This window comes from Poromitra crassiceps, assembly GCF_964638095.1.
Source record: "Poromitra crassiceps genome assembly, chromosome: 3".
NCBI lineage: Eukaryota > Metazoa > Chordata > Actinopteri > Beryciformes > Melamphaidae > Poromitra > Poromitra crassiceps.
Window position 1 is genome coordinate 14,954,059 of NC_139625.1, and position 27,689 is coordinate 14,981,747.

General features: G+C 44.8%; 2 protein-coding genes across 3 annotated transcripts; one reads left to right on the forward strand and one right to left on the reverse strand.

Moving 5' to 3' along the window:
• Positions 1-342: 342 nt before the first annotated feature.
• mdh1b (malate dehydrogenase 1B, NAD (soluble)) lies at positions 343-5,368 on the forward strand (the record flags this gene model as incomplete). The annotated part of the gene is made up of 8 exons (XM_083632935.1): positions 343-477; positions 737-871; positions 1,282-1,424; positions 1,834-2,002; positions 2,806-3,163; positions 3,565-3,706; positions 4,543-4,721; positions 5,214-5,368. The coding sequence occupies 8 exons, from the start codon at positions 343-345 to the stop codon at positions 5,366-5,368; spliced, it is 1,416 nt and encodes a 471-aa protein (XP_083489061.1).
• Positions 5,369-5,955: 587 nt separating this feature from the next.
• On the reverse strand, positions 5,956-27,689 carry retreg2 (reticulophagy regulator family member 2; the record flags this gene model as incomplete). Of its 2 annotated transcripts, none has more annotated exons than XM_083634074.1 (9): positions 5,956-10,610; positions 11,967-12,102; positions 14,292-14,380; positions 16,717-16,854; positions 18,618-18,702; positions 23,342-23,471; positions 25,151-25,181; positions 26,302-26,405; positions 27,436-27,689. In XM_083634074.1, 9 exons carry the CDS (start codon positions 27,687-27,689, stop codon positions 9,520-9,522), a joined length of 2,058 nt encoding a protein of 685 aa, XP_083490200.1. In that variant the 3' UTR covers positions 5,956-9,519. The 2 variants fall into 2 exon arrangements, with proteins under 2 accessions (XP_083490200.1, XP_083490199.1); XM_083634073.1 differs by having other exon boundaries at positions 11,952-12,102.

The window sequence follows — 27,689 nt, forward strand, 5'->3', positions numbered from 1 at the left end:
ACTGTAAAACCTTTCCCAAAGTATGTTTTTGTGAATACAAAATAGCATGAATATTATATTTATATTTACCGTTGGAAGCGTTACACTTTTCAACCATAGCTGTCATAGTTAATGTTATTATGTGTAAGTGTCGTTTCCCTGTCGGACAAGATTAAGCGTAACACCGCTGGTTTCATAGCAACCGACCGACGCTAACCCACTAAACCTCGCGTCACCAGGGGCTGTCTAGAAGAGAGAGATGGCCAAATATGTCCTCGCGGGTAAAGCTTCTTTTTAGTTTTGACAAGATGCGGTGATGTATTTAGTTAAATATCAAAATGAGGTAGGCCTATGTATGTTAATATGTTTACTCTAACTGCTTCAGGTAAAGCAGACTGCCCCTATTACGCCAAAGCAGAACTTCTAGCGGACCTCCTGCAAGGATCTCTGCCAAACTTCAGGATCCATAAGATCTCCATTCACCCGGATGAGTGGAAGGTAACAAACAGTCAAATCTAGTTCCTCTTTCAAAATGTATTTTATTTTTTGTATTTCATGTTGTTTTTATTTCCAGATTTCCTAACAAAGCAGCTGTGCATATTCTAATGTGCAGAAGTAGCCTATCAATAAATACCTTGTTATTCATTCATTCATTCACTTTGTCTTTTTTTTTTTTTTTTTTACAAATGAGTATGCCTGCCCAGGTGGAACTTTGTTCATGACAACATGTCAACATCTTCTCTCACTGGCCTCACAGGACTGGCTGGAGGCCACCTGCAAAACAAATGGATGGAAACACGAGCAGTCCCCCTTGATCTGGAGGGAGCTGGTAGACCGTGGGGGCAGAGGGGTGCTCTTAGGGGGCTTCAGTGACTTCCTGGAGCATTGCCAGGTAGACATGGATTAGGTTTCCTTAATTGAAATCGCTAGGAGGCTGAAATTTGGCATGGAGGTCAAGTGTGTGTGTGTGTGTGTGTGTGTGTGTGTGTGTGTGTGTGTGTGTGTGTGTGTGTGTGTGTGTGTGTGTGTGTGTGTGTGTGTGTGTGTGTGTGTGTGTGTGTGTGAAATGCAGGATGACAGAGGCAAAAGGCTGAAATTTAGCATGGAGTTCAAGTGTGTGAAGGTGTAGGCCTATGTTGTTTTCATGCCAATTGGCTAAAAGGGGGCATGGGTTTTTATGCAGGGTGGCAGAGGCAGAGTAGTGTGGGCTGCAAGTCTTAGTTCAACAAAAGTAGCAGGCGTGAAATTCATCGTCCAAACTTAGCAAATTCTTTCTGGTCAATGATGTCTGGTCAATGGCAGGACTACTACAGCATCACGTCAGACATGTCCACAGATCTGATGCTGAAGATTGCAGCAGAGAATTTGGAGACCAAGAAGAACCTGATGGCAGAGGAGCAGCATCAGCTCAACCTCATCCAGCCTCTTCATATATGGATCATCAGGTGGGAACACTTTTTCCACCACTAAGGAATTTATGGAAGTCTTTCAGTTTGTCATATTGCTCACAGATTGATGACTAGTCGAGTCGTGTCAATTTACAGAAAACACTTTAGTAAAGTAAGCAGATGCTCGATGTGAAACGCAGAACAATAAAAAGACATCTCAAATATTGCTGCCTTTGTGGTTTATTTTGTGCAGCGCTTCCACCATAACCAACTTTGTCATGCATGCATTCACTTTCACGGACTATTAATTTGCTCATGTGACACAGATGTGGGACCGTCCCTGGAATGCAAAGCCAACATACACATGATACAGTTGTAAATGCAATCTTCAGCAGTCATCAGTGCTCACGCATTCTGATTTGTGAGCGTTAAATGATATTCCCTCCTCTTCCATCTCCACTCCCAGCGCTCTCCAGCCCACCTGTCACATCCTGATCCCCAGCCTGCTCTCCTCTGAGCTGTTTCCCAAGGCCTCCAGCGTCAGCCTCCACCTTCTGGATCTGGACGGGGATGAGGACGGAATGCAGGGCCTGAGGATGGAGACACAGGACCTGGCTCTCCCTCTGCTCCATCAGGTACAGTATAGCATTTAGATTGTAGATTCAACTGTCCCTCTCCAACCCCTGTGGTGACTAACACACTTTGCTACAGTATATTGACTATATAGCGCAGACATGGGCAAAATACAGCCCCAAGGTCAAAACCGGCCTGTGGACCATCTCAATCCTGTCCACAACGTCCTCAAAGGAAAACAAAACAACCCCCCCAAAAATCAATAAAAGGCAGCATTATGTTAATAAATCTCAAGGCGAATGACTAAAATGAGTCTGCACTGATATTTTTCTATTACATTTTGATAATTGTAAAACAGACTGCCTTGAGTCTATATTTACAACATAATGCAATGTGTTCCATAAGTGACCTATGCAGTGGTGCACATCAGACAATTGGCAAGATGTACAGGTAGGGTAATTTAAAACTTGATACTGCATTTAAGTGGATTATTTTATAGGCCTAAGTACCGTAAATCTTTTCATTAACTTCAGAGTAGGCTACACAAGATTGACACATATGTATACAGCTGTAAAAAATAAAATAAAAAAATCAACCTTTCTAACAGAAAGTTATTGTTTTTTGAACCAAGGACCTTCTGGGCTGGCGAATAGCATGTTGTAAACCAAACCAAATTCAGTTTAACATATAACTCAGTACTATGTGTTTCATGTTTCACTTCAATTGTCAAATGCGTGGCCCTTCACTTACTAAAGTCAGTATGGCCCCCTAGGAAGAAAAAAAAATGTTGCCCGCCACTGATATAGAGCATAGACTTGGTAACATCACCCTAAAAATGCAGATATCTGACCATATCTATGGACAGGTAACCGTCCACACAGATCTGGAACGAGCCTTCCAGGAGGCGGACGTCATCGTGCTGCTGGATGAGCGCTGGGCTGATGACAGCAACAGGGAGAAGGAGGAAGAGGAGGAGGAGGAGAAGAAGAGGAAGGTAAGGAGTCTCTCAGCCCGGTACAGAGCTTACGGTCGACTGATCGACCAGAGGGCCCACAGAGAAGTCAAGCTGCTTGTGGCCGGAGACTCCTTTGTCACCCTGAGGTGCTCCCTGCTGCTGGACAACGCCCGCTCCATCGACACCCACCGCTTTGTCACCATGACAACCCAGCTGGAGTGTGAAGCCAGGGCCGTCATCGCCAACAAGCTGAAAGTGAGGACGTCAGGTAGGCATCTTCCTTACCAGACTCTTTATACCAAATGGGGCTGGAACTGACCAAATACCTCAATATCCATATTGTGACAATATTGTAGGGATGACTCTTGGTGGTTTCATAAAGAATTTACGCAAAGATTTTTGATACATAATCATCAGCATTGTGGATATAATGACTAAGTGGGTAAAGGCAAATAATAGAACAGTCTGGTAAGTACAGAAAAAAATGACATCACTTTACTGTAATGCAGCCTTTAAAACCAGGAAAAGACAACACTTATGCCATATCACGACAAATCATATTCCGATATCCAAAATCTAAGACGATATCTAGTCTCATATCATGATATCGATATATCGATATATGGCCCAGCCCTAATACCAAATTAATAATTTCTTCTTCTTCTCTAGATATTACAGATGTCATTGTGTGGGGGAACATCAGTGGTAGTTTCTATGTTGACCTGCAGAGGGCGAAGGTTTTCAACTATGATGGGGCAGTCAAGGGACCTCCCTCCTTTTCCCAACCAGTCCTAGAGATGCTTTACGACAGGTGATAAACTTGAATAAGTTGCTTTAATTTGGGGAGTTTTAAGTTCAGTTTGAAATACCAGATTGATGATTGATTTACCATACACTGAACAAAGCTACAAAGGTGTTATCCTATGGAACAACTATATCCACCTGATGGACAGCTCACCCTCCCTACCCGTCTACAAAAGAAAACTAAAAGAACATCTGTCCTCAATGGAATTGTGTTAATTTTTTTTCTGTTGCCATTGTAATTTTTATTTCTTTTGATGTATTGGTCAATTAAGTCTTGTTTATTTTGTTTTATTTTTTATTTTTTTGTACTATGTATTATTATCTGTACTATCTCCTTGGTTATAATATATATATCTTTTAGAAATATATATAAATAGATATTTTTTACATGGTGAGGTTCTCGATAAGCCCTTCTAGGGTTTCTTACCTCTCCAAGCACTGAAATGTATTGTATTTTATTAATTTCCCCTCCAGGTGTAATACGCTTGGCATGTATTGTCTTTACAGTGCAAAAATCAAAAAAAAAAAAAAAAAAAACAGAACAGTCCACTCAAATGAATGCAAGTTGTCTGTAACAGATAAGTATACTTTAATTACTTTGTAAACCTTACCACACTACCTGTTTCGCCCTCTATGGTAAACCCCACCCATCTGGCACCACCTAGTCAGGCTAAAACAAACAAAACAACATTAGGTCGTTTGGCACTGGTCTCCTGTCTGTGCCAATACGATTGCACAATCCCCACGCAGCTTATACCTCTCAGGTATAATCCTGAGTACGGATATATGGCCAAAAAGCCAAACTGTACAAAAGTAATGATCAAGTCTTCTCCTTCCTCCAAGGAAATGGCTGGAGAAAGACTTCCAAGACTTGGTAAGATGTCGGCGTGCGTCTGTGGCTTCCAAGACCGGCCGAGAAGCTGCCGCGTCGGCCGCCAACGGAATCCTCACCGTCCTGAAGGCTTGGAACGGCACCTCTGGTCCAGATGATGAGGTCCTCTCTCTGGGCGTACTATGCCCAGGTACTGTGAAGACACATGGAGGCATACTGAATAAATCAAGTGGTTCTCAAAGTGGCGTCCGGGGGGACCCCCAGGGGTCCTTGAGGGGATTCCAGGGGGTCCCCAGCAGCACTATAATACCATCCATAAGTGACACAATGACAGATTGTATGACCACTTTGGTCATGGGTTTCACACACTTTCTGTAATAAAACATCTAAAAGCAAACAGCTTATCAGATCGGGGACCCTGGGACAAATGTTTTTATCAAATGGGGGTCCGTGATCACATTTGTGTACGTTTAGAGGACCTGGACGTGAAAAAGTTTGAGAACCCCCTGGCATAAATAATACCAACCAGGAGGTGGGTTGTATGGACATGGCTGAAGTCTAGTCTTCAAGATACATATTTGATGAGAGGAAATGATTTAGAACAGCCTATTACCATATCAGTGAATTTCAATTTGATTGTCTTTACCAACAGTGAAGTATGCTTGTCTTTGTCTCTTTGCAGGCCAGTACAACCTCCCAGAAGGCACAGTCTTATCAATTCCAGTGACCTTCGAGGAAGGTAAATGGTCTGCGCTGTTAGATGTGACCATCGGAGACGAGCTGAGCGAGAGACTACAGCTTTCTGCAGGTGAACTCAGACAGGTATGTCCAGTCTAAAATGACAGGGTATACGTAGAACAACTTTTTTTAAGCTACCATGCCATTCCATTCCTACCTAGTCATATCATCATCATCATCATCATACATAATGGTGTTTTCTAAATGTCTCTGTCAGTGATATTGTTTTTCTTTTCCCAGGAAAAAGAACTTGGATCAGAGAGTTACATAGGTGCTATGGACCGAGAGGAGATTCGGTAGCTGTTCAAAAATATTGTGGCTTTGTTCATAATGTCATGAATCAAAATGGAAAAATGTCACTAGCAAGAGTGCCTCAATCACACCCTCCATAGAGGGGGAGGGGGGGGTGTCTCCCCACCCCCTTTTTTGTCTGAGAGAAATGTTCTATGGTCTCTTGTGTTTCTGAATATAGCTGAATCACTAGGTTTGACCAAGTAAAACTCCCTTTAGAAGGATTTTTCGAAGTCTATGGGGAAATGAAATCCCTTCAGTCCCATGCCGAACCAGGAAGAGGGCGTGACTTAGGCACTATGAGGGTAAGAAAGAAACAGGTTACAAAGGATAAAACAAATGAACCAGATGAACTTCAATGCCAGAATCGATCTTTGTTTCAGTTTGTTCTTTTATTATCTTTGACTTTTACAGTTTGAAACTTGCAATTTTGTTGAACCAGTTGAAATGACAATAAATCTATTCAGCTTTTGTGAAACTCGTCTCTCTGGCCGTTGGTATTATTTATTATAGATGTAAAAGATCAAACTGAGTACTTTCTGGAAAAAAGGAGAAATTAGAAAATAGATTCCTTTTTTTAATTTAAAATTGTACAGTTGTTGTTAAGTGCCTTTTTTTTTATATATAGTTCTAGGAAGCGATATTTTAAGCATAAAACAAACACACTACTACAATACACAAACTAGTCTGTTAAATATCCTTCTCTAGATCTGATGTCATGACTTGCTGCCTGTTGTCGTTTACATTGGAGTCGTCTTTAAAAAAATCAGGATCATACATCAAAACCTTTATTGCCCTCACCTCACCGACACTATTAAAGTCTAAAGTGAACAGCCTCAGTTAACATTCAAATTGCAAATTTGTCACAAATTGTGCAGTACTTTATCAATTGACAAGGAGAGCTTTGAGAGAGCGCTGTTTTTTTTACATGCAGAATATACACGTTCTGTAGCATTTTTCTACACTATACAAGTTGTACAACAAGGAGGCATTGTCCAAGAAAAGGAGAGGTTAGTACAAATACAGTGCACTACAAGTTGGGGAAATACACACACGTATTCTGCAATGTTATATTCGATTTGTACAACCCACCCCTGAGATTAAGATGCTGAGTGGTATACAAACGCAAAACCAGCCTCTTCATCTAAATTGAGCTTAGTGCTTGATTTCCTCGTCAGTTTTTGTCACGTCGAATTTGTCCACAATCCTCCGCAGCGCCCAGATACAGAATATGTAATTATATATATATATATTTTGTATATCCCTTCGAAAAAGAAAAATCTGCTTAAATAAAAAATAACATTCTTTAGAAGGTTGACCTCAAATATTGATCATGGTAAATACATGCGTGATGCATGGCATGCATGGACTCATCATGGCACAAACTACCGTAGATCCTTTTGTAAATATACATATCCCAGTGATGAATGCATGTACACACAGTTGCGACACATGGGTGGGTCTGTCTGCCAAGAAGCCTGCATTATTCAACAGAGTCGTAGATCAAGAACAAATACAGTTACTACGTCCATGAGGATGTCTTAAGATGGCAAAATGAAATCATAAATCACAAATACCAACACAAAGTAGGCCTCAATCACAAAGAAGAAATTCAGGAGCAATTATGGGTAAAGATTGATTACTTGCCAACATCCAAGAAGAACTTCCAGGCAACAAGTGAAAATGACCACTACTGTACCGACCGAGTGCTTTTAGTCAAAACAGTCATTTGGAAGTAAGGATAACGTTTAGGATAACACTATTGTTTTACTATTTATCAAACGTGGGTAAAGTGTGACTACATTTTGAACTTTGAACATTTTGAAACATGGCATCGTTAAAATGCATAATACAAATCAATATGGGTGACTGTAGTAGGGATCAAATCTATTACTTTGAAATTTTCCCTCAGCACAACGATAAAGTTCCAATAACTGAGCGTTAAATTAAATAATTTATATCATATATTAATAGCTATATAATCCAACATCTCGACTCTCTCAATAAGACCGTCTAAATAAACATCTGCTAGTGACTGGAAACAAGGTGGAAGGGTTCAGCTCTTCGTCCAGATGGAAAACGGAGGCATCATTATAGTGACAGGAGACTGAACTTGGTTCCTCGGAGTCTCTCGCCGGACGCTGAACGAGGTGTCACAAACTCAAGAGATGGATTCGCGCGAGATCGGGATCACCCGGCAAATCCATCTTGCCACGCTCCGATCTATTGGTTTGAATCCGAACCGCCGCCGGTGATTCGCGACAAATCGGCGTCCAGAGGCAGCTACAGGGCGGGATTTAGGCATGACGACAGCGAGAAGCGAGCCCCCATGATAGACAGGATGGTTCATCCAATCACCTGCCAGGTATTCTTTTTTTGAAAGCGCCTACCCCTTTTTAAACGGTTTCCCAAGCGAGTTCCCAGATCTCATGTGAAAGGAACCATCTGGCAGCGTCAGGCTAGGAACACGGTTGCCACCCGTGACAAGAATGACTCCTCTATACATTTTTAGCCGAAGCTGTAATTGTGCCCTGAACATGCCCTCATCTGACAACATGATACATAACCATCAGGCCAGCATGCAGCACGGCACAGCAACAAAAAACTCGTTGTGGATGCACAATTAATAGCATTGATGTTAAGTTTGTGTATTTCACATGTACAAAGATCAATGTTGTATCAATCTGAATGACACCTAAAGTCGCCTACAGACTGTGAGATTTTAGCAATCTGATCAGTTTATTGGAGGCCACACTGTGCGAGATTGGATCTAATAAACTTGGGTACGACGTCAGGTTTCGATGTGTGCAGACTGTACGATAACGATTACGACGCACGTCTCTCCGTCAATGCCTGTCAATCGGCAGTCAATACACACGCAAGAATCAAACGTCAGCAGCGCAGCTACGCATCAATGAATGTGCGCCACAGTTGTCTGTGGTAGAGATGTCAACAGTGCACTGACAAAGCTTAAGAATGGAGCCGTTGCAAAGTGCAGTTTATGTGTAGGCTATGGAAAAACATCCAAGGAGGAGGAGAACGTGGACCCGCTCGTGGCTAGGGAACAGAGGCCAACACGGGATGTCAATTTTGCGAGAGAGCTTGAGGTAACTATTTATTAGCCTCCTCTACTAGCATTAGCGTCTATATATTACTGATATGATCATGCAGCATTTCTATTGGGTGTTATCAGACATCGTCATAGCCGTCACCCTAAATTTCTGACACGTGTCAGAATTTGTCCCAGGCTATCTTTGGTCGCAAGACTGTGACAACGGCCGTCTTTGAACCTCTCTCACTGCACGACGTAAGACGAGCGTTTTTGTAGCCACGGTCCAAAGATATCTCCACGTTTCTTTCGCGGTGGCCATCTTTTGTCTGAGACAGCCCAAAATCGCTGTCAAAGGCTTAACAGGAGCTGAAGAGCCTTGATCTGGGCTGAGTTCAGCCCTGACAACGTGTAGCAAAATATGTATTTAAATGGAAAACGGTGGCGCGTCGAACACCCTGTTGCGTTATGCAAACGTTGCACTCATCTGTCGGATGAACTGGGCACTACCTCTTTAAACCGTGGGGTTGATATACACGTCGCTGCTGATTGGGTAACCCCCCCGACACACCCACCAAACGAGAGACAACGTACCACAAAGCCTGTTGCGCACCGTTTCGAGTAAACATGACGTTCAAGCCGGAAACCGTAGCAAAACGGTGCACACCGTTTTCAGATTGAACACACCCCTGATGTTTGTCTGTTTCCTGGAGTAGAAACATCACGACTCAAATGCCAAGGCCGAACGCACCCATTTGCCACACGAACACCACCCGACGGTCACTCCAGCCAAGACCCTCCCATAAATGTATATAGCAGTAGGTATGATGTAGTTTTAACATGTACAAATCAAAACAAAACAGTTGGAGGTGGGGGGGGGGGTGGGGGGCGGCGGGAGGCGGAAGGGAAGCTAGGACTGCGGTTGATGCTGGGGAGACGGAGGCGTGTCTGGAGCTCCTGAGGCTCCGCCCAGCACCTGTCTGTCAGAGCTGAAGCCCAGCCCCTCGTCCATCTGCTCCAGTTCGCTTTGGTCCAGGAGCTCAAAGTCCTCTTCCTCCGTCGGCACTAGCGTGTCGTCGGGCATCTCCTCGCTGGCGCCACTTTCCGTTGCGACCGCCTTGTCCGGGTCCTCGTCCGGCGCCGTCGTAGGTGTGGGGTGGGCAGGGGTCTCCGGAGCACTGGGGGGGGTTTCGGCGGCGTGGGTGGAGGTCTCCAGGGCGCTAGGGGCTGTTTCGCTGGGGTGGGTGGAGGTCTCCAGGGCACTAGGCGGGGTTTGGGTGGGGTGGGTGGAGGTCTCCAGGGCACTAGGCGGGGTTTCGGTGGGGTGGGTGGAGGTCTCCAGGTCACTAGGCGGGGTTTCGGTGGGGTGGGTGGAGGTCTCCAGGTCACTAGGCGGGGTTTCGGTGGGGTGGGTGGAGGTCTCCAGGTCACTAGGCGGGGTTTCGGTGGGGTGGGTGGAGGTCTCCAGGTCACTAGGCGGGGTTTCGGTTGGGTCGGTGGAGGTCTCCAGGGCGCTAGGCGGGGTTTCGGTGGGGAGGAACTCGTCCAGGGAGTGCTCCTCGCTGGAGTGCAGCAGGGCGGACAGAGTGTTCTGCACCACGGTGGAGATAGCCGTGCTCACTATCTCCTTGCTCAAGGCCTCCAGGGAGGCATGGGCTGCCGCACTTTCCTTCTCCTCTCCTCCCCCGCTCCCCGCTTCCTCCTCTCCTCCCCCGGCCACCGGCGCCCCTGCTGCCTCCACTCCCGGGGGTCGTCCGTGTCCGTTGAAGTGCGTGTTCACAAAGTGGAGCGGGGACGCCAGGTGCTGGATGAGGAGGCTGGCGGGGCTCAAAAGTTCCCCCTCCAATGGCCCCCCGCCATGGGCTCCGTCGCCCGGGCCGGGGACCCGCAAGTGGAGGAGGCTGTGCTCGATGGACGGCAACTCCTCGACGGAGGGGAAGTCGGGCAGATCCCGCAGGTAGGCTTCTTCTGGGTCGCTGTGCCCGCTCTGCTGGTCCAGGTCTGGAGGAGAGGAGGCGCAAGAGCAAAGTCAAATTCATGAAATCCATTTCTATTTATTTTGTGCAATTTACAAAACAAATGAATCACAAAGAGCTTTCCAGAGCAACCAAAAGAAATAATGCAAAAATGAATAAAAAAAAACAAAAACAAGATGAACACATATTTAACAGACAACATGAAACAGATCTCAGAGAGGGTCGGTGACGCGTCAGACTGAAAACAATATTGCCTGAGATGAAAGCGGGTTGAGAGGCGGGCCCATAGCGTGTCGTCGATGATTTGATTTGACAGTTCTAGGGACTGGAGTTGGCGTTGGCCAATCCTGGCGCTTGTATGGCGTGTTCTGTCCCCAAATCCAGTGGGATTCAGCGTGTTCTGGTGCTACACACAGAGAACCGAGGAACTGGCTGCCTACGCGCGTACTGCTGTTTCAAAGCCGGGGCAAATGTGCTGCCTGCCGGCTGGGAATGTCCGGGGTAAGACCCGCAGACGTTAACGTTATTCAGGGAATGCAAGTTTAACTGGCTCGTTAGCTGTAACTGAGTTACACGTCTTTGCATTCTACATTAAATGAAGACATTACCGTTTGTTTTATTTTGTATGTTACATAATTATTGGCCAAATATATTAACATTCATGGTCTAGAAAAGTCTGCCCATGTAGGTACTAGGCAGCCCTTTCGCCTGCTCCGAATTTTCTTCTCGCAATGAAGATTGATTGACAGCTGTCATGTCGTGATATGATTGGTTGAAATGGTGTAGAAATTTGATAGTGCAGGCTGACGTCAGCATACTATAGTGTAGATTACAGTTATGAATAAAATTCTGAATAATGAACTTTTGATGTGAAAAAATGTGAAAAACTAAAGAAATCAGATTTTTTGTTTTGCATACATTATTAAATAGGTGTGCTGAATACCCAGGGATGTGATCTAAAATAGGGGAAAAAAATCATTTTTAATTTCAGCTCGACTTTAAGATACAAAATGGACTGTAGTCTTGAGTGGAAAACCACCGTGCTTATCCGATCAGAAGAAGACAAATTAGGTGCCGAAGCAGTAGCGCATAGCAAATAAGAAAAATAGTCATGCTTCATTTCAATATTTCTTTGAAATCCGGCAGGCAGGCCTGAACCACCATTTTCTGCTAGCTGACCATTTTCCTTCTTTGATTGCTGTGAGTGACTGTAGTCTAGTCTTGCATACAGACGCACAAAAATATGATGCAGCACCATTTGACAACGTGAACGTAGTCCAACAGTTGCCTCAAAAACTGCAGCTTTTCGCCAAACACACTACACAGAGGATTTGCCAATGGAGGAGCAACAAAGTTTGTCATTAACCTGAGCGATATCTACCTTCCGAGAGGTCAGTGAGTTGAGGAGTGGTGGCTCTGGACACGGAGAACCCGCCGCTCTCCAAGATGGACACCTCCTCGTCCGACAGCTCCGAGTCTGTGATGGCCATGGCCAGGGCCGTGGTCTTCGCGTCCACCTGAAACCACCACAACACAGCACTCGGTCACATCACTGCACAGCCTCACAAGACCTGCCTCTCCGCAGGGACTCTCAAAAGGTGTTGTAAAGTATGATTTATGGAATTGGTCAAATGATCAATTATAATATTCATAAACAACTTTCTGAGCTCTGTCATAAAATACCTTTCTCCTTGAGTGCCCTGGTGGCTCAGTGGTCTGTCCACTGGTATAATGTGACACCATGAGTTCATGTGGCTCATGTCATTCCCCTCTCTCCACACAAGCTCTCCTGTCTCCCTCTACTTTGAACTGTCTGATAAAGGCTAAAGGCTAAAATGCCACAAAAATAAATAAATGCCTCGATCTTGAGATTATGTGGAATACGTGATTACTAAAAATCCTTTGGCATCAGATTTCAACCTACTGTGCATTCACACCTGCAAAAAGGAGTCACACCTAGGCTGAGAACCGCTGCAGTAAACCATACAGACCAATGATAGTCTGTTCAATTTATATTGTAAAGATTATACCAGTCTATGAGTCTTAAATTATATGTATAAAAAAAATAAGAAAACAAATCTTGTATTTGATCATATTAAACAGTCTAATTGAATACCTTAACTCATTGAGTGCCAGCCATTTCTGGAAAACGGATGCTCCCAGTGCCAGCCCTTTCAGAGCGTTTTCAGTGATTTCTCAAGACCCACAGAATATTGTGTGATATTACTATGTAAACACCGAACACGCCCAAAGAACGATGAGACTCTCTTGTATCATCAGCAAAAAAAAGTTTATTGATATCATTTTCCGTTCTTTAGTTCTCAGCAGTAGAAGATAGGTTGATTTCACCAAAAACAGACGTTTCAAACTAGAAGCTGAGATAATGAGCCTTTTGTGAAATGAAGCATTTCAAGCACATCACTGACTCTGAAGCTAATATTTTCTGATGAAGTGACGTGGGGTAGTTGTGTGGTGCCCTGCGTGCCCCACCCCCCTCAACTGCAAACTCCTCCTCCGTGGGAGTGTCTCTGGTGGCTCTGCTCGAATCTCTGCTACCTGCGTCAGGCGACGAATCTCTGCATGGAGCTGGGATAAACTCATCCCCACACTAACACACAGCTTGCATGCTGGAGCTGGGAGAAACTCACCCCCACACTAACACACAGCCTGCATGCCGGCGGAGCTGGGAGAAACTCATCCCCACACTAACACACAGACTAACGCACCCAGCGTCTATTTTCGGAGCGCTCCGCCGTTTTTGTGTGCCGGCTCCCAGCGCGACACCGAAAAGCCAAACCGGACTGCTGAGAATGGTTTGGCTTTTCGGTGTCGGGTGCTGCTTTTCTGGCGGCTAATCGTGTGGAGAAACTATGCAGCAGAGACAGAGGGGCTCAGTTGTGGGAGCGGATTGGCTGCTGTTCGCAGCTAACGTTAGCTCCAGCCAGAGCAATCTATACGGCTCTGGCTCCAGCATGCATCGGTTTCCGTTTCATCACGGGGCTTCTTCTGCTGTTTTTCCTCACCTTTCTCTAATCTGGAGAGCACTGTCGCCACCTAATGGGTCCGTAAAATAGCTTATACACCTTCAACATCCACCATATTTTTACAGGAGATGCATCAGGCTTTGATCCACGTCCCACCAATTAACTCATTGGCACTCAATGAGTTAATTGTGGATAGGTGCTTGAACTGATAAACGTGCCTTTGCTTTCCGGAAACATACTGTAGCCAACTTTGTGAATAATTGAATGGAAGTATTTAGCAGCTTTATGGGAGCTGTACACACCCTAGACGTGTCAAAATGAATCGTTTAATCGATGCATCACAATGCATCACATCGAATCATTGACAGATAATCGCTGAATCGTTTATGTTTAAATTCATGTCGACATTCAGATTTTAAAGCACTTTCTAAGTAAAAAAGGGAGTTCATATCTGACTGCTTGTATTAATTGATGAAAAAGTAGCCATGTGCAGTAATAATATAGAAAATTGAGGATGTGATACTTGGAGCTGCGATACTTTGAGCCGTATCGAGATGCATCGTGGAATCAAATAGAATCGAATCGTTGACAGATGAATCGTAATCGAATCGAATCGTGAGGCCAGTGAAGATTCACAGCCCTAACACCCACTCTATATGAGGGTGTGACGCGGGGTGTTTCCGGGCGTGTGACGCGGGGTGTTTCTGGGCGTGTGTCCTTACCGTCGGTGCGAAGCAGGAGAGCTCCTCCTCGCTCTCGCTCTCCGTCTCCGCCCTGGGCTCGTCCCCCTCCTCCATCTCCTTCTTCACCTCTGTTACAAACACACCGTTTGAAAATGCTCAGTCACCCTCCACTTCCTTTTCACCTCCGTTAACTTACAAACACAGTTTGAAAATGCTCCTCAGCCTCCACTGAAGGGGGGAGGAAGGCATGTGAACTTCAGTTCAGATAGCACACCAGCATGAAAAGTGATGGGTGCAATAGTCAGGGTTCCCACACCTTCTTATACATGAAATTCAAGGACTTTCCAGTCTCAATTCCCTCAAATTCAAGGAGCCAACATGGCCTAGTTTGAGACAGATCAAGGTTCATTACTGTTACAACACTGAGCGTTTTCATAATGAGAACTAGCAGCTTTACAGAATATCACAGACAATAATTAACTAGAACGACTGCAACGCGGACTTATGCCTCCGCCATTAGATCATTCTGGAGTCCAAATCGCCATTTGAGGCAAATTGGAAGAGATTCCGTCAAGGCGCTCCTGTGATGTTGCGTTACAGAGCTTGGAAATTGGGTGTGTGAGAGGTCACAGTGACCTTGAACTTTGACCACCAAAATGTAATCAGTTCATCCTTGAGTCCAAGTCGATGTTTGAGACAAGTTTGATTAAATTCCGTCAAGGCATTCCTGAGATATCGCGTTAACAAGCTTGAAAATGGCGTTCGAGTTCTCACCTTGACCTTTGACCACCAAAATCTAATCAGATCATCCTTGAGTCTAAGGCGATGTTTGAGGCAAATTTGATGAAATTCCGTCAAGGCATTCGTGAGATATCGCGTTAACAAGCTGGAAAATGTCGTTTGAGAGGTCACAGTGACCTTGACCTTTGACCAGCAAAATCTAATCAGTTCATCCTTGAGTCCAAGTCGATGTTTGAGACAAGTTTGATTAAATTCCGTCAAGGCATTCCTGAGATATCACGTTAACAAGCTGGAAAATGGCGTTTGAGAGGTCACAGTGACCTTGACCTTTGACTTTTGACCACCAAAATGTAATCAGTTCATCCTTGAGTCCAAGTCGATGTTTGAGACAAGTTTGATTAAATTCCGTCAAGGCATTCCTGAGATATCGCGTTAACAAGCTTGAAAATGGCGTTCGAGAGGTCACAGTGACCTTGACCTTTCACCACCAAAATCTAATCAGTTCATCCTTGAGTCCAAGTCGATGTTTGAGACAAGTTTGATTAAATTCCGTCAAGGCATTCCTGAGATATCGCGTTAACAAGCTTGAAAATGGCGTTCGAGAGGTCACAGTGACCTTGACCTTTGACCTTTGACCACCAAAATCTAATCAGACCATCCTTGAGTCTAAGTCGATGTTTGAGGCAAATTTGATGAAATTCCGTCCAGGCGTTCCTCAGATATCGCGTTAAACATCGTACGTACGGACGGACGGACGTACGTACGTACGGACGGACAACCCGGATCCATAATGCCTCCGGCCTGGCTATCGCCGGCGGAGGCATAAAAATAGAGAGGCTTAAATGTGTGAACATTTCTCAACTGTGCTGCGTTACACCTATTGACTAGCATTAAGTAAAAAAAAATCTATTATTGCACAGAATATATAAATTCAAGCACTTTCAATGACCCCATGGCCATGTCTATTTACTATGTATGTCTATTTTCAAAAGCTTTCATGGCCTTGATCCCCCATCAACGTTGCAAACTTTCGAGGATTTCAAGGACACATGGGAACCTAACCAGAGCAACTTCTAATCACATTAAGGACCCATGAGAACATAACCAGAGGAACTTACAGTAGAGGAACTTCTAATCACATTAGGGACCCATGAGAACATAACCAGAGAAACTTACAGTAGAGGAACTTCTAATCACATTAAGGACCCATGGGAACCTAACCAGAGGAACTTCTAATCACATTAAGGACCTGATGAACTTCTAATCAAATAGGACCCATGAGAACATAACCAGAGAAACTTACAGTAGAGGAACTTCTAATCACATTAAGGACCCATGGGAACCTAACCAGAGGAACTTCTAATCACATTAAGGACCTGATGAACTTCTAATCAAATAGGACCCATGGGAACATAACCAGAGCAACTTCTAATCACATTGTTGATATACTGCGCGGTTCCACTTAAAGGTTGACTCTAATATGTATTGTCAGATTGTGTAACACACGGTGTTACAATAGTGCTCATTCTTCTGTCTGTGTTTGCAATAGTTGGGCTAATGACATCACGATTGCTCGAGTGACGTCACCGAGATGACATCACTTCCATCACAAATCGTGATGATGGCAGCTAATCTAACCAGCTCAGGCGTTGCTAAAAAGCCTTGTATCAATGTGACCAGCACAAGCGGTGGTGTGGGCGGTGTGTGTCAGGGTGGCACTCACTCCTCTTGTCGTGCTTGCGGGTCTCTGTGTGGCCCTTCATGCTGTAGTCCAGTTTCATCATGATGGGCTCCAGGCCGGTGTACATCCTCTGGATCAGCTCATGGTACACCACCAGCGGCCACAGCAGCACGCTGAGGACTGCACAGGGGCCACACACAACACACTGACAATCCCATTGACTGTCCTTGTTCACGACAAGTCTCAAAGCACCATACTAGGGTCGCAAAGGGGCGGGACATTTTCCATGGGAAGTTTCCATGTGGATTTCTTTTTCTTTTTGCGTGTTCCCAACATTCAAAGTTTAACGGGAATGTGATGGGAATTAACGGGTATTAACCGAACACTTGACTTTTTTGTGAGTGGGACTTTAAAGGACTCTTTCATTGAACAACAAAAACATGAATTTTGAATAAAATAAATGTATTCCCTGTGACCCCCCCCCCCCCCAAAAAGGACCACTTTTTGTACCACTTTTTTTTACATTTCTGGTGCTTGCGTTTTGCATCTGAAGCCTTTCAGGGCTGTGCATGTGATGGGAGATTGTCCACTAGGGGTGGGGAAAAAAATCGATACACCACAGTATGGCGATATTTTGCCTGACGATATTGTATCGATATTTGGACGCCAAGTATCGATATTGCAATTTTTTTTTTTTTTTTTTTTCAGGCCATGCCAGGCCACCGGGCTACTATAAACTTTAGTTCCAAGGCCAGCAGTAAACAAACGGTAGCATATTTTCATTTTGTTTTAACAGTAACAGTTTTGTCATAACAGTAATTTACAAATTCCCCAGTTACTGAATGGACTGCACAAGATGTTTTGTGTAAGTGAAGTGAAGTTGCAAAAACTACCTAAGTACAGTAGTCCACACACACATCCAGTGGACTGTAAGTAGACTGTAACAAACAGTTCAGTTTGTCAGGTGCATGCAACTATGACATGACTTTATGAAAGTTGTTGGTCTGTCTACTTGACAATGTTGCTGCAATAAAATGGTTGAAGTCAGATGTACAGACTGAAAAATTGTTCTTATATAAACCAGATGTTGACAAAGTTTTCCTTTGGGGACATCATTTGCAGTTGAAAAAGTAAGAAATCGCAATATATCGAAATATCGCAATATTCAATATATCGCAATATCGATATATCGCAATATCGAAAATATCGCAGTATCGCAATACTATCGTATCGTGACTCAAGTATCGTTTCAGTATCGTATCTTGGGCATCTGGTGATTCCCACCCCTATTGTCCACTGCATGCAGAGGATGTGACCTCAATAGCCATCCAGTAGTGTGCAGGGTGCTGGGAATTATCTGTGCTTGTGATGGAGGAAATGGAACATTTTTGTTGTTGTTCAATGAAAGAATACATTAAAGTTCTACTCACAACTTTAGAAGAAAGAAAATTACGTTTTTTTTTATTTGTATTAGAAATGTTTGCATGCATGTCTGCTTACGACAAAACAAAAATGTTTATATTTATGTGTACACTGTATATGACAAGGGAAATACAGCTAGTATAAATTAAGTGGATACTTTGTGTGCAAAAAAAGGCATAATTTGGCATTGATGATCCAGCTACTCGATGGAGTACGAAGAGATACTATATTTAACAAGTGGGTGTGAAAAAAGACATGCACTTCGTACGAAACACACAAGAGAGAAGTATTAAGACAAACATGATTCTGCACAAACAAGATTCCTGAGATCAGTTCTAGCAAAGTCATGAACAAAGAATGCAAAGCCATCTACAATATGTGATTAACTCTATTCTGTAGCAACACTATTGTTACCAATAACCACACCCACTGGTGGCGTTGAGAGCCAAGGAATGCAATAGAGAGACGGGGCTTGGCATGCGAAAGCGTTTGTGATGCTATTGAGGTTGGCGATGGCTCACCTATGATATAGGAGATCATGATTCCTGGTACATAGTGTCCGACCACAGCTAGCACGACGCAGCCACTGCACGTCATCATGCAGAACTGGGAAACAGAGAGGGGAAACTTGGTTACTACACCTTTAAAACAGGGTTCTCACTCATTTGTAATGATACATTTCAACGACTTTTCGTGCACTTTTTCAAGGACAAATTATTAAAGCGGCAAGTCACGATTATCGGTTCAATCTTCGCACCTTCGTGCACGTCGGGATGTGTCGCAGCCGCGGTGGAGAGCTATCGAGGCATCTAGCCACACCCAAACCCCATATCAGATAGAAAGTCTTCACCCCTTCTGATGCGTGTGCCAAGTTTCTTGAGTTTTCAAGCATCCCTAGCACCTCAAAAATAGCTTCCTGTTTCATGGCGAATAATGCGTCGCCATGGCAACGGCGTTTGATGAAAACCCACAAGCTTCACTATTGAGCATCGTTAAGGTCTTGAGACTTTAAACAATCTAAACAATGCTAAACTAGGCAAGCAGCTGCATATCTGAGCTAATAACAGCTACGAGAGAGCACAACAACCAATGACACAGTGCAGCGATCAGCAAATCACTAGGCTTGTAGCCTACGCCAAGAGTGATACTGTAGATACTCAAGAGAGTGTATCAAGCTTGGCCCAACACTCCAGGGCCCAGTTGCACAAAGCACCTTAAGTTAAGATTTCCCTTGTGAGAGTCAGAGTTAAAGTGTCCATAAAATAGAATTGGCTGCACAAAATAGCCTTAAATCTTGTGCTTATGTTTTCTTTAAAATGTTTAACCTTAAGGAGAAGATTTAAGGGTGTTTTGTGCAGCCGATTCTATTATATGGACACCTTAACTCTGACCCTAAGGGAAATCTTAACCTAAGGTGCTTTGTGCAACTGGGCCAGCCCCAGATGTACTGTATAATAAAAATGGTATCCTAAGCACATTTTGAGATGACGGCGCTCACAAGGATCAAACTCAAGAGATTCCAAAATCCAAACACTTTCAAGGACCTCTTTATAAATCCAAGCATTTTCAAGGTATTGCTTTTTTTAAATCCAAGCATTTTCCAAGTACTTTACAGACCCACGGCAACCCTGAGTGGGTACAGAGGAAGTGAAAAATGCGCATCTCTGCAGGTGTGTGTATGAAACAGGAGACTGTCTGAATGTGCTCTCACAACTGCAGCGCCTGCAGAGAGATCAGTTTGTGTGAATGCGCTTGGCAGCAGGGATGCTATATATAACATCAAACGAAAAAAGACAGGGGCGGGGGGAACTTGCGAGATACACCCTGATCCCTGTCTTGTAGAGATTTTATCCCAACCACAGATTTAGATTGTTGGTGAACTAAATTGTAACATCTACTTGTTGTCAGCCTGCCAGTGTTTGCAGTGTTAACTTTTACATGTCTGGCTGCTGTCAACAAACTGCAAAATGATAATGAAAAAAACAAACATTGTAGAGAGTAGCATCACTAGTGAGTTAGGTGTACCCCACAAATCCCCAGATGGTCTGTATAGACAGACATTCACTCAGAATAAACCTACCTATATAAACCTGTATACCTTATAAAGCTAAACCCAAGATGGTGAGGGACAAGATATCCCACTTCAGGACTCGCAAGCTAGGCAGTAGGGTTGGGCCGGGCGATATGATAAAATTGCTCAGTGGTTAGCACTGTTGCCTCACAGCAAGAAGGTTGTGGGTTCGAAACCTGGTCCATCCTAGGTCCCCCATGTTTGTCTGGGTTTCCACCGGGTGGCGCTCCAGTTTCGTCCACCATCAAGGACATGTATGTTAGGGTTAATACTCCAGTCAGTGGCCCTGACCAAGGCACTGGCAATTGAACTGGAGTTGGTCCACGTGGCGCTGCACTGTGCCTGCCCACTGCTCCTAGGTTCTAGCTAGGTACTTAGTATAGGATGGACTGCACTGTGGCTGCCCACTGCTCATAGGTTCTAGCTAGGTACTTAGTATAGGATGGACTGCACTGTGGCTGCCCACTGCTCCTAGGTTCTAGCTAGGTACTTAGTATAGCATGGACTGCACTGTGGCTGCCCACTGCTCCTAGGTTCTAGCTAGGTACTTAGTATAGGATGGACTGCACTGTGCCTGCCCACTGCTCCTAGCTTCTAGCTAGGTACTTAGTATAGGATGGACTGCACTGTGGCTGGCTGCCCACTGCTCCTAGGTTCTAGCTAGGTACTTAGTATAGCATGGACTGCACTGTGGCTGGCTGCCCACTGCTCCTAGGTTCTAGCTAGGTACTTAGTATAGGATGGACTGCACTGTGGCTGCCCACTGCTCCTAGGTTCTAGCTAGGTACTTAGTATAGGATGGACTGCACTGTGGCTGCCCATTGCTCCTAGGTTCTAGCTAGGTACTTAGTATAGGATGGACTGCACTGTGGCTGCCCACTGCTCCTAGGTTCTAGCTAGGTACTTAGTATAGGATGGACTGCACTGTGGCTGCCCACTGCTCCTAGGTTCTAGCTAGGTACTTAGTATAGACTGGACTGCACTGTGGCTGCCCACTGCTCCTAGGTTCTAGCTAGGTACTTAGTATAGGATGGGTTAAATGCAGATAATGGCATACAAATACAAATACCGGCCACTGTCAGCCCTTCAACCGGCGATTGCCATTATATTCGCACAGGTGTATGCGGTGGATGCAAGGGGGCGGGGGAGTCCCCCACTTCCCATCTGTGAAAATCTCATTTCACTGAAACATGACAGCCTATAGGCTCCTCTTCTTAAACTAAATACATCACCTTGAGATCTTTGCTAAGCAATTAGCTATAAAGAGAGGCTGAACAGCTGTCCGAGTCAGACGGCCCCAGAAGAAGGACGTCTCCGCTTGCAGCCTCCAAATGAACAAACAGGTGGGGATATTATGTTATTAAATGATCAGGGTGCACAACAGCTTCTAACCTACAGCTTTTGGTCTAGTTCTCAAATATGATTTATGAATTGACGTTGCGTTTCAGCACCAATCGATAGGACAGCAACCACTAAAGACGGGTTAATAGAGGTCTGCAACCCGACCCCGAAACAGAAGCAACCTGAGACTGTGTAGGCTATCGGGTAGGCCTACTGGCCGGGTTGGGCTTGGTTTTTAAATAAATCATTCGTAAATGTTTTATGCTCCTCGCCTTCTCCTGAAGTTCTGTGTGAAGGCTGTGCTGACCGGTTTCGGACTAGAGTATCTGTCAAACCCTACTGTAGGCTTACTGGCAGTGAGAAAACACTGTCGACGTGCTTTTGTAACTAACGTTAAATGCCGACAGGGTACAGCCATCGGCTCTTCACAGCAGTAACGCTATGAACATGTAACTGAAGTTGGCCGCAATGTAGCTTCTGAATGTTGCCAAACTTCATTCATAGTGACGTTTTGTTTTGAAATTGGCCGCCAACACCAACTAGCGCTGAACCGGAAGAACAAATACAATTGCGTCTAACATGGAAGAGAGAAAAAGTGGGCGTGGTGAATAAGGTGAATAGGCAAACTAGGCAATTGCCTAGAGCAGCACTTTGGCGACGCGGCAAAATGTGCGCTCTTCACCAGCAGTGCACTGCCGCCCACCCTACTATGCCTCTGATTGGCTTACCCTGATATTCTTACCCTAACCAATCAATCACCACTCCTCATGCACAACTACATTCCAATCAGAGGCAGAGTAGATGGCTTTGCCATCCTAGCTCTCAAGATGAGTAAGAGGAAGCAGCACGTCTAATCTAAACAAAATGACACAAAAAGTAGCCCAATTTACACCAGATTTCCATCATTGACTTGCTGTAAAAGGTAGCTCAGGCCCGAGGCCATGTGCTCATATGTGTGTAGCAGTGTAATCAGTAAATTAGCAGAGTGATATTCTAACACTGTTTGGGACTGCAGATTGGTTGGCCTGTGCGCACTTGGCTGCGCCCGTCAAAGCATGGATTGTTTATTCCCAAGCGAGAGGACAAGCTACAGCTACAAAGCCTCGGCCACGATCATCTAAAGTGTGGGAGTATTTTAGAGCGAGATCAAACAATGTGCTGCTCTGTCACGTTAAACGCTGCAAATTGGAAATGACGTAACCGCAACGATATGTACACGCGGGGCGCATCTTGGTGGGCAGCAGACATCACCAAGTCAGTCCTGTTTAACAGTCCGGTTTCCTCCCACCATCAAGGACATAATATATGTTAGGGTTAATACTCCTGTCAGTGCCCCTGACCAAGGCACTGGCAACTGACCGCCACACATTATTATATCAACACATTGTGTTTGTTAGTAGTAGTAACATTAGTCACTTCCAGGGATGCAAGCCAGTCACCTTTTTCATCCTAAAATAGGAGGATTTCTGAGTGGTTTTATGTGTCCCCTGGTACTCGTCACCTTTTTCACTACCCACGATTTTGCATCCCTGCATTTAAATGAATGCAAATTAAATCATTTCAATTACTTTCCTAGCCCCACACCAATGAAAACATGTATTTAAATTGCCAGTGATTATCTTAACTGCACATTACTCTAGTTTAAACATGAATCTGTCCGCAATCCTTTTGAATTTGAGGTTCAGTATATTTCTAAAAAAAATAATCGTTCGATTAATCGACTAATCGGAAAAAATAGTCGTGATGCTGGTATGGTACGTTGCAAACAAGAGGGCGGCATCATTTTTCTGGCCTAGAGCAGCAGAAGGGCACGTGCCGGCCCTGTGTACCTACCTTGCCGTGGTTCTGCTGCTTGTACTGCAGCATCTCCTGCAGGTAGAGCCAGCAGGTCAGACAGCTCTCTGCCAGGTGGTGGCTGAGCTCCGGAATACTGAGCAGACGCTGCTCCGTGCTCACGGTTTCTCTGCATGTGGAGAGAGAGAAAACACACACACACACGTGCACACACACGTGCACACACACGTACACACGCACACACGTGCACACACACAGGAACTGAGTGACAAAATCAACACTTGCAAGGGACAAAAACCTGTACTTAACACGCTTCAGGCTATACTTGATGTTTCAGCGAGAGGTCGTGTAGGACTCCATGTTTAAGTCATGAGAAGGGAGGAAGGGAGAGAGATGAACACAAAACAAGACAGACCAAACTAGACCGGTAGTCTAACATTAGTTATGATGATAGGGAGGGTGGGAAATGTGAGGAAATGTCAAAATCATACCAGAGGGACATTGATGGCCTTTACTGTATCAAGTACTGTACTCGGGGCCTAGAATTCGGCACGAGATTGTGGGTTTCGTGTGTATTTTCGCCAATTCCCGGAGATTTGGAATTTCTAATGCGAGACAAGTCCCGCCAATTGTTTGCGCGCCGATGTCTATATACTGTATGGTTAAGCAGACGGTGCGGAACGAACGTTGCTGAATACAGACAACTGTTAGCGAACGTTAGCTGAGGCAGCGGTGTTTATAGCCTCCCCGCTCGGCAAGTGTGACCAAACATCCCCGCATTCAAAGCACTTCATACTCCCAGAGCTGAATACATATAAAAAACCCTCATGCTTTAGCCGAAATGAAACGTCCACGGTTTGTGTCGGTCGGTGGCTCAAAAAACAACTGGCCGATGTTATGGCGGAGCTATCGTTAAATTGCGGGCAGGGTAAGTCCCTCTATAAACCATAACATCTGTCTCGTTTCACCTTTGATTGAAAAATGCTTCCACCTGATTAAAGAAAACATGAATGTGATATTGACTGATGCCCTGTTCCATCATGTATCACGGTGTAGTTAGCTAATCTAGCTCTATTTTGGTCCCTATTTTGGTCCAAACAGGGACTTGACTTGAGCTATAGGGGAGCTAGCTGCTAGACAGCCATGATCTGTTTGGAGACCACAATAATAAGGAAAACAAACGCGCACATTACATTACATAAAAACATCGGTCAACATCAGATAATGTAAGGAGAAGCAGATATGTCGGTTATCGAATCGGCTGAAAAAATCCCCCCAAAGTGTACAAATCCCCCCTATCTGAAGAACGTAAGGGGGGAATCCCTCCCAGTTTGAAAAGTGAATTTTAGGCCCTGTGTACTTGAATGTCATGCAAGGGATTTAGCAATCTGGGCACCCAGAGTCTATCAGTCTGGCGACTAATAAGACTGGGACAGACGCACGGTTATTCAGAGTTTCCGGTGTAGAGCCGATGTCCGCGCCACCAATCCCACATCCACGGTCATTGTTTACAGTCCGATTGGCGCGAGAATACGAGTTGGTTGGTTGGTTTTGCAGGTGTTTTAGCTGCAGACGTTGGTTGGTTTTGCAGGTGTTTTAGCTGCAGACGTTGGTTGGTTTTGCAGGTGTTTTAGCTGCAGACGTTGGTTGGTTTTGCAGGTGTTTTAGCTGCAGACGGCATTTCGGCTAATCTCTATAAACACATGAGACGTCGTCGGACTGTAAACAACGACGGAAGCGGAAGTCTTGGCGCGGACATTTGCTCTACACTGGAAACCCTGGAATATAAAGCCGTCTGCCACAGAGTCTTATTACAGGCACTCTGTTTAGCATTTGGACACTACACACCTTTGCACTGGGTGGGTCTCTACATGTTGAACTGCAGAAGAGGAAGGGAAAAAAAACATGATTAGCAGAAGATCATGTACACATTTTAAAAACGGAAATGACCTGAAAGACCAGTATTTCAAGAAGATTATGGACCCTTGGGGTGAATATACACTCAGTGTTTCGTTTCCCCTACAATTGTACAGGCCTGGCGGGCCCGCTAGGGATGCTGATGACTAGTCGGTAAACGCCACTCCCTCACTAGCTGGCATGAGAAATACTAGTCGGTTAAACAAATAATTAAATGATCATAATAATAAACACTGCGGGCGGGAGCTGTTGCGTCTTTACCAGCCAACAGCCACTACTGTAGCCCCTCCTCTAATGCCCGGATGTAAACAAACCAGGCATGTGGTTAGTGGGAGTGGAGCATTGGGTGTAACGTAAGGGAGATGGCATCTCATAAAACCAGCGCAGTTTGGCAGTGTTTTGATCCAGTAAATGAAAATATGGTTGTATGTAGGCTGTGTCAGATAAAACTGGCATATAATGTTAACCACTCGACTGACATTCAGCACAGGCATGTGGACACAAGGACATGTGGAAGAAACTATGGCATTGCTAATGCGTTAGCCAGACAAGCTAACCGGTTAGTCACACAACAAGATAACGCAGCTCGGCTATCGCAATGAATGACTGCACAAGATGCTTCCACTCACGCAAAGGCTTCCCGAAAGTTAAATGGACTATATTTCGCCTGAATACATGGCGCTGGGGTGAGTTTTCTCATGTACAATGTTCATAAACAGCGCAAAATGTGGTGAATATTGACGATTATGACGAACGTAATTAACGGTTTCAAATGGCTCTTAAATACACGCACAATTTTTTCTGACGTTTTAACCTTATAGATAACTTTTGAATGTTTTCTGAGTGTTTTCTTACTTACCCATGAAAATTTACATTTAAACGTCGGGAAAATTAGTCGCCACTGGCATCCCTAATAATGACATCATCACAACAGTCTAATCCTAATGTGAATATTCTCCAAATCTGGCTTGAAACATCCCCCCCCCCCCCCCCCCCCCCCCCGCGGTCGGTTTAGGTTTTGAAGTCCCCCCAGGACATATTTTCTTAAGCATGTAAACACATAACAGAAGTGCTGGTCTTACCAGTGATCAGAGGCAACTTATGCTTCCATCTCTCCAGCAGCACGAGTCCCAGCAGGGACACGCTGAGTAGGAACAGGGGTCGCAGAGAGGTGGAGGACAGGAGCCTGGTAAACACATCCATACAGTTTGGCTTATGTCCAACAGCAACACAAACGGCATGTAAAGACATTCCACATTACACCTAATAAATACAACTACAATACTTCTCAATGCGGGGCCTGGGGACCACCAGGGGTTCTTGAGGGCATTCCAACCCCCCCCCCCCCCCTGGAAATTGATTAATAGTTCAGCTTCATTAACCTGTCATTTTATAATGCCTATATTGCTTGTAGTTTCACCATTATCTCACTATCTACAGTACAGATAGTCATGATCATGGAATTATGGACAAAATCATATGATTAATCTATCTGACAATAAAATATATTCTCAGATTTGGGTCCAAGAGACAAAATCTCATCAAATGTGGGTCCATGGCCCTCATGTGGAGTAAATTAAGGGTCCTTGATATGAAAACGGTTGAGAAATGTTACTAGTTAGTAGTTACTTACTACATAGCACCAGTTGATCTGGCAGACTATTAGACAACTGGTGACTGACAGCTGGTAAGAAGGCCTGGACATGACATAAGGGTTTGCTAGGACTGAACTGTACAAAACTTAACAGGGGTAAACAGTTCAAAATAACTTTGGCTCCCTATTTTGTCAGTGTCATACAATATCCACAGATGCTGTTCAATCAATGCATGTCGCCGAATTAGCCAGGCTGGAAATTTAGTTTAAATTGGCTTGCAAGCTACGTTAGCAATAGGCTAAAGACGTGGGGATTAGCTAATTTATCTTGACATACACTGCCTCGCTAACGTTAGCCAGCTAGCTAACGACCCACTTCATGGGCCTTTTTCACAGTAGCCATTTCTGTATCTAGAAGGCAGGGGGTAAACACAGGTGCACCGAAAACATTCATGAGGGCCCCAGCACTGGCACACCTACGATTGGAAGTTGGAAAACCTTCATGAATGTTTTGGTTGCGCCTGTGTTTACCCTGCCTTTTAGACACAAAATGGCTGTTAAAAAGTCCTATTTGCAACGTTATCAAGGTGTGGGTGTCAGCTGGGTGCTAAACGACAGTTACCAGAACAAGGTGTTGAGCGTCAGTGGGACAAAGATGCTATGCAGCGGCCTCTCCCATACGAGCAGCCTCTGCACCCAGAGCAGCAGCCGCTCGTACTGCGACAGCCAGCCCTGGAGACGCTCCCGCAGGCGGACCAGCTCCGGGTCCCCGTCGCTCGCGGCCTGGTCCGAGGCCCCGGGAGGGAACAGGGCCTCCAGGCCGACCGAAGAGGAGGGAAGCGAGGGGTGTCTTGTGGCCTCCTCTCCGCTCGCCAT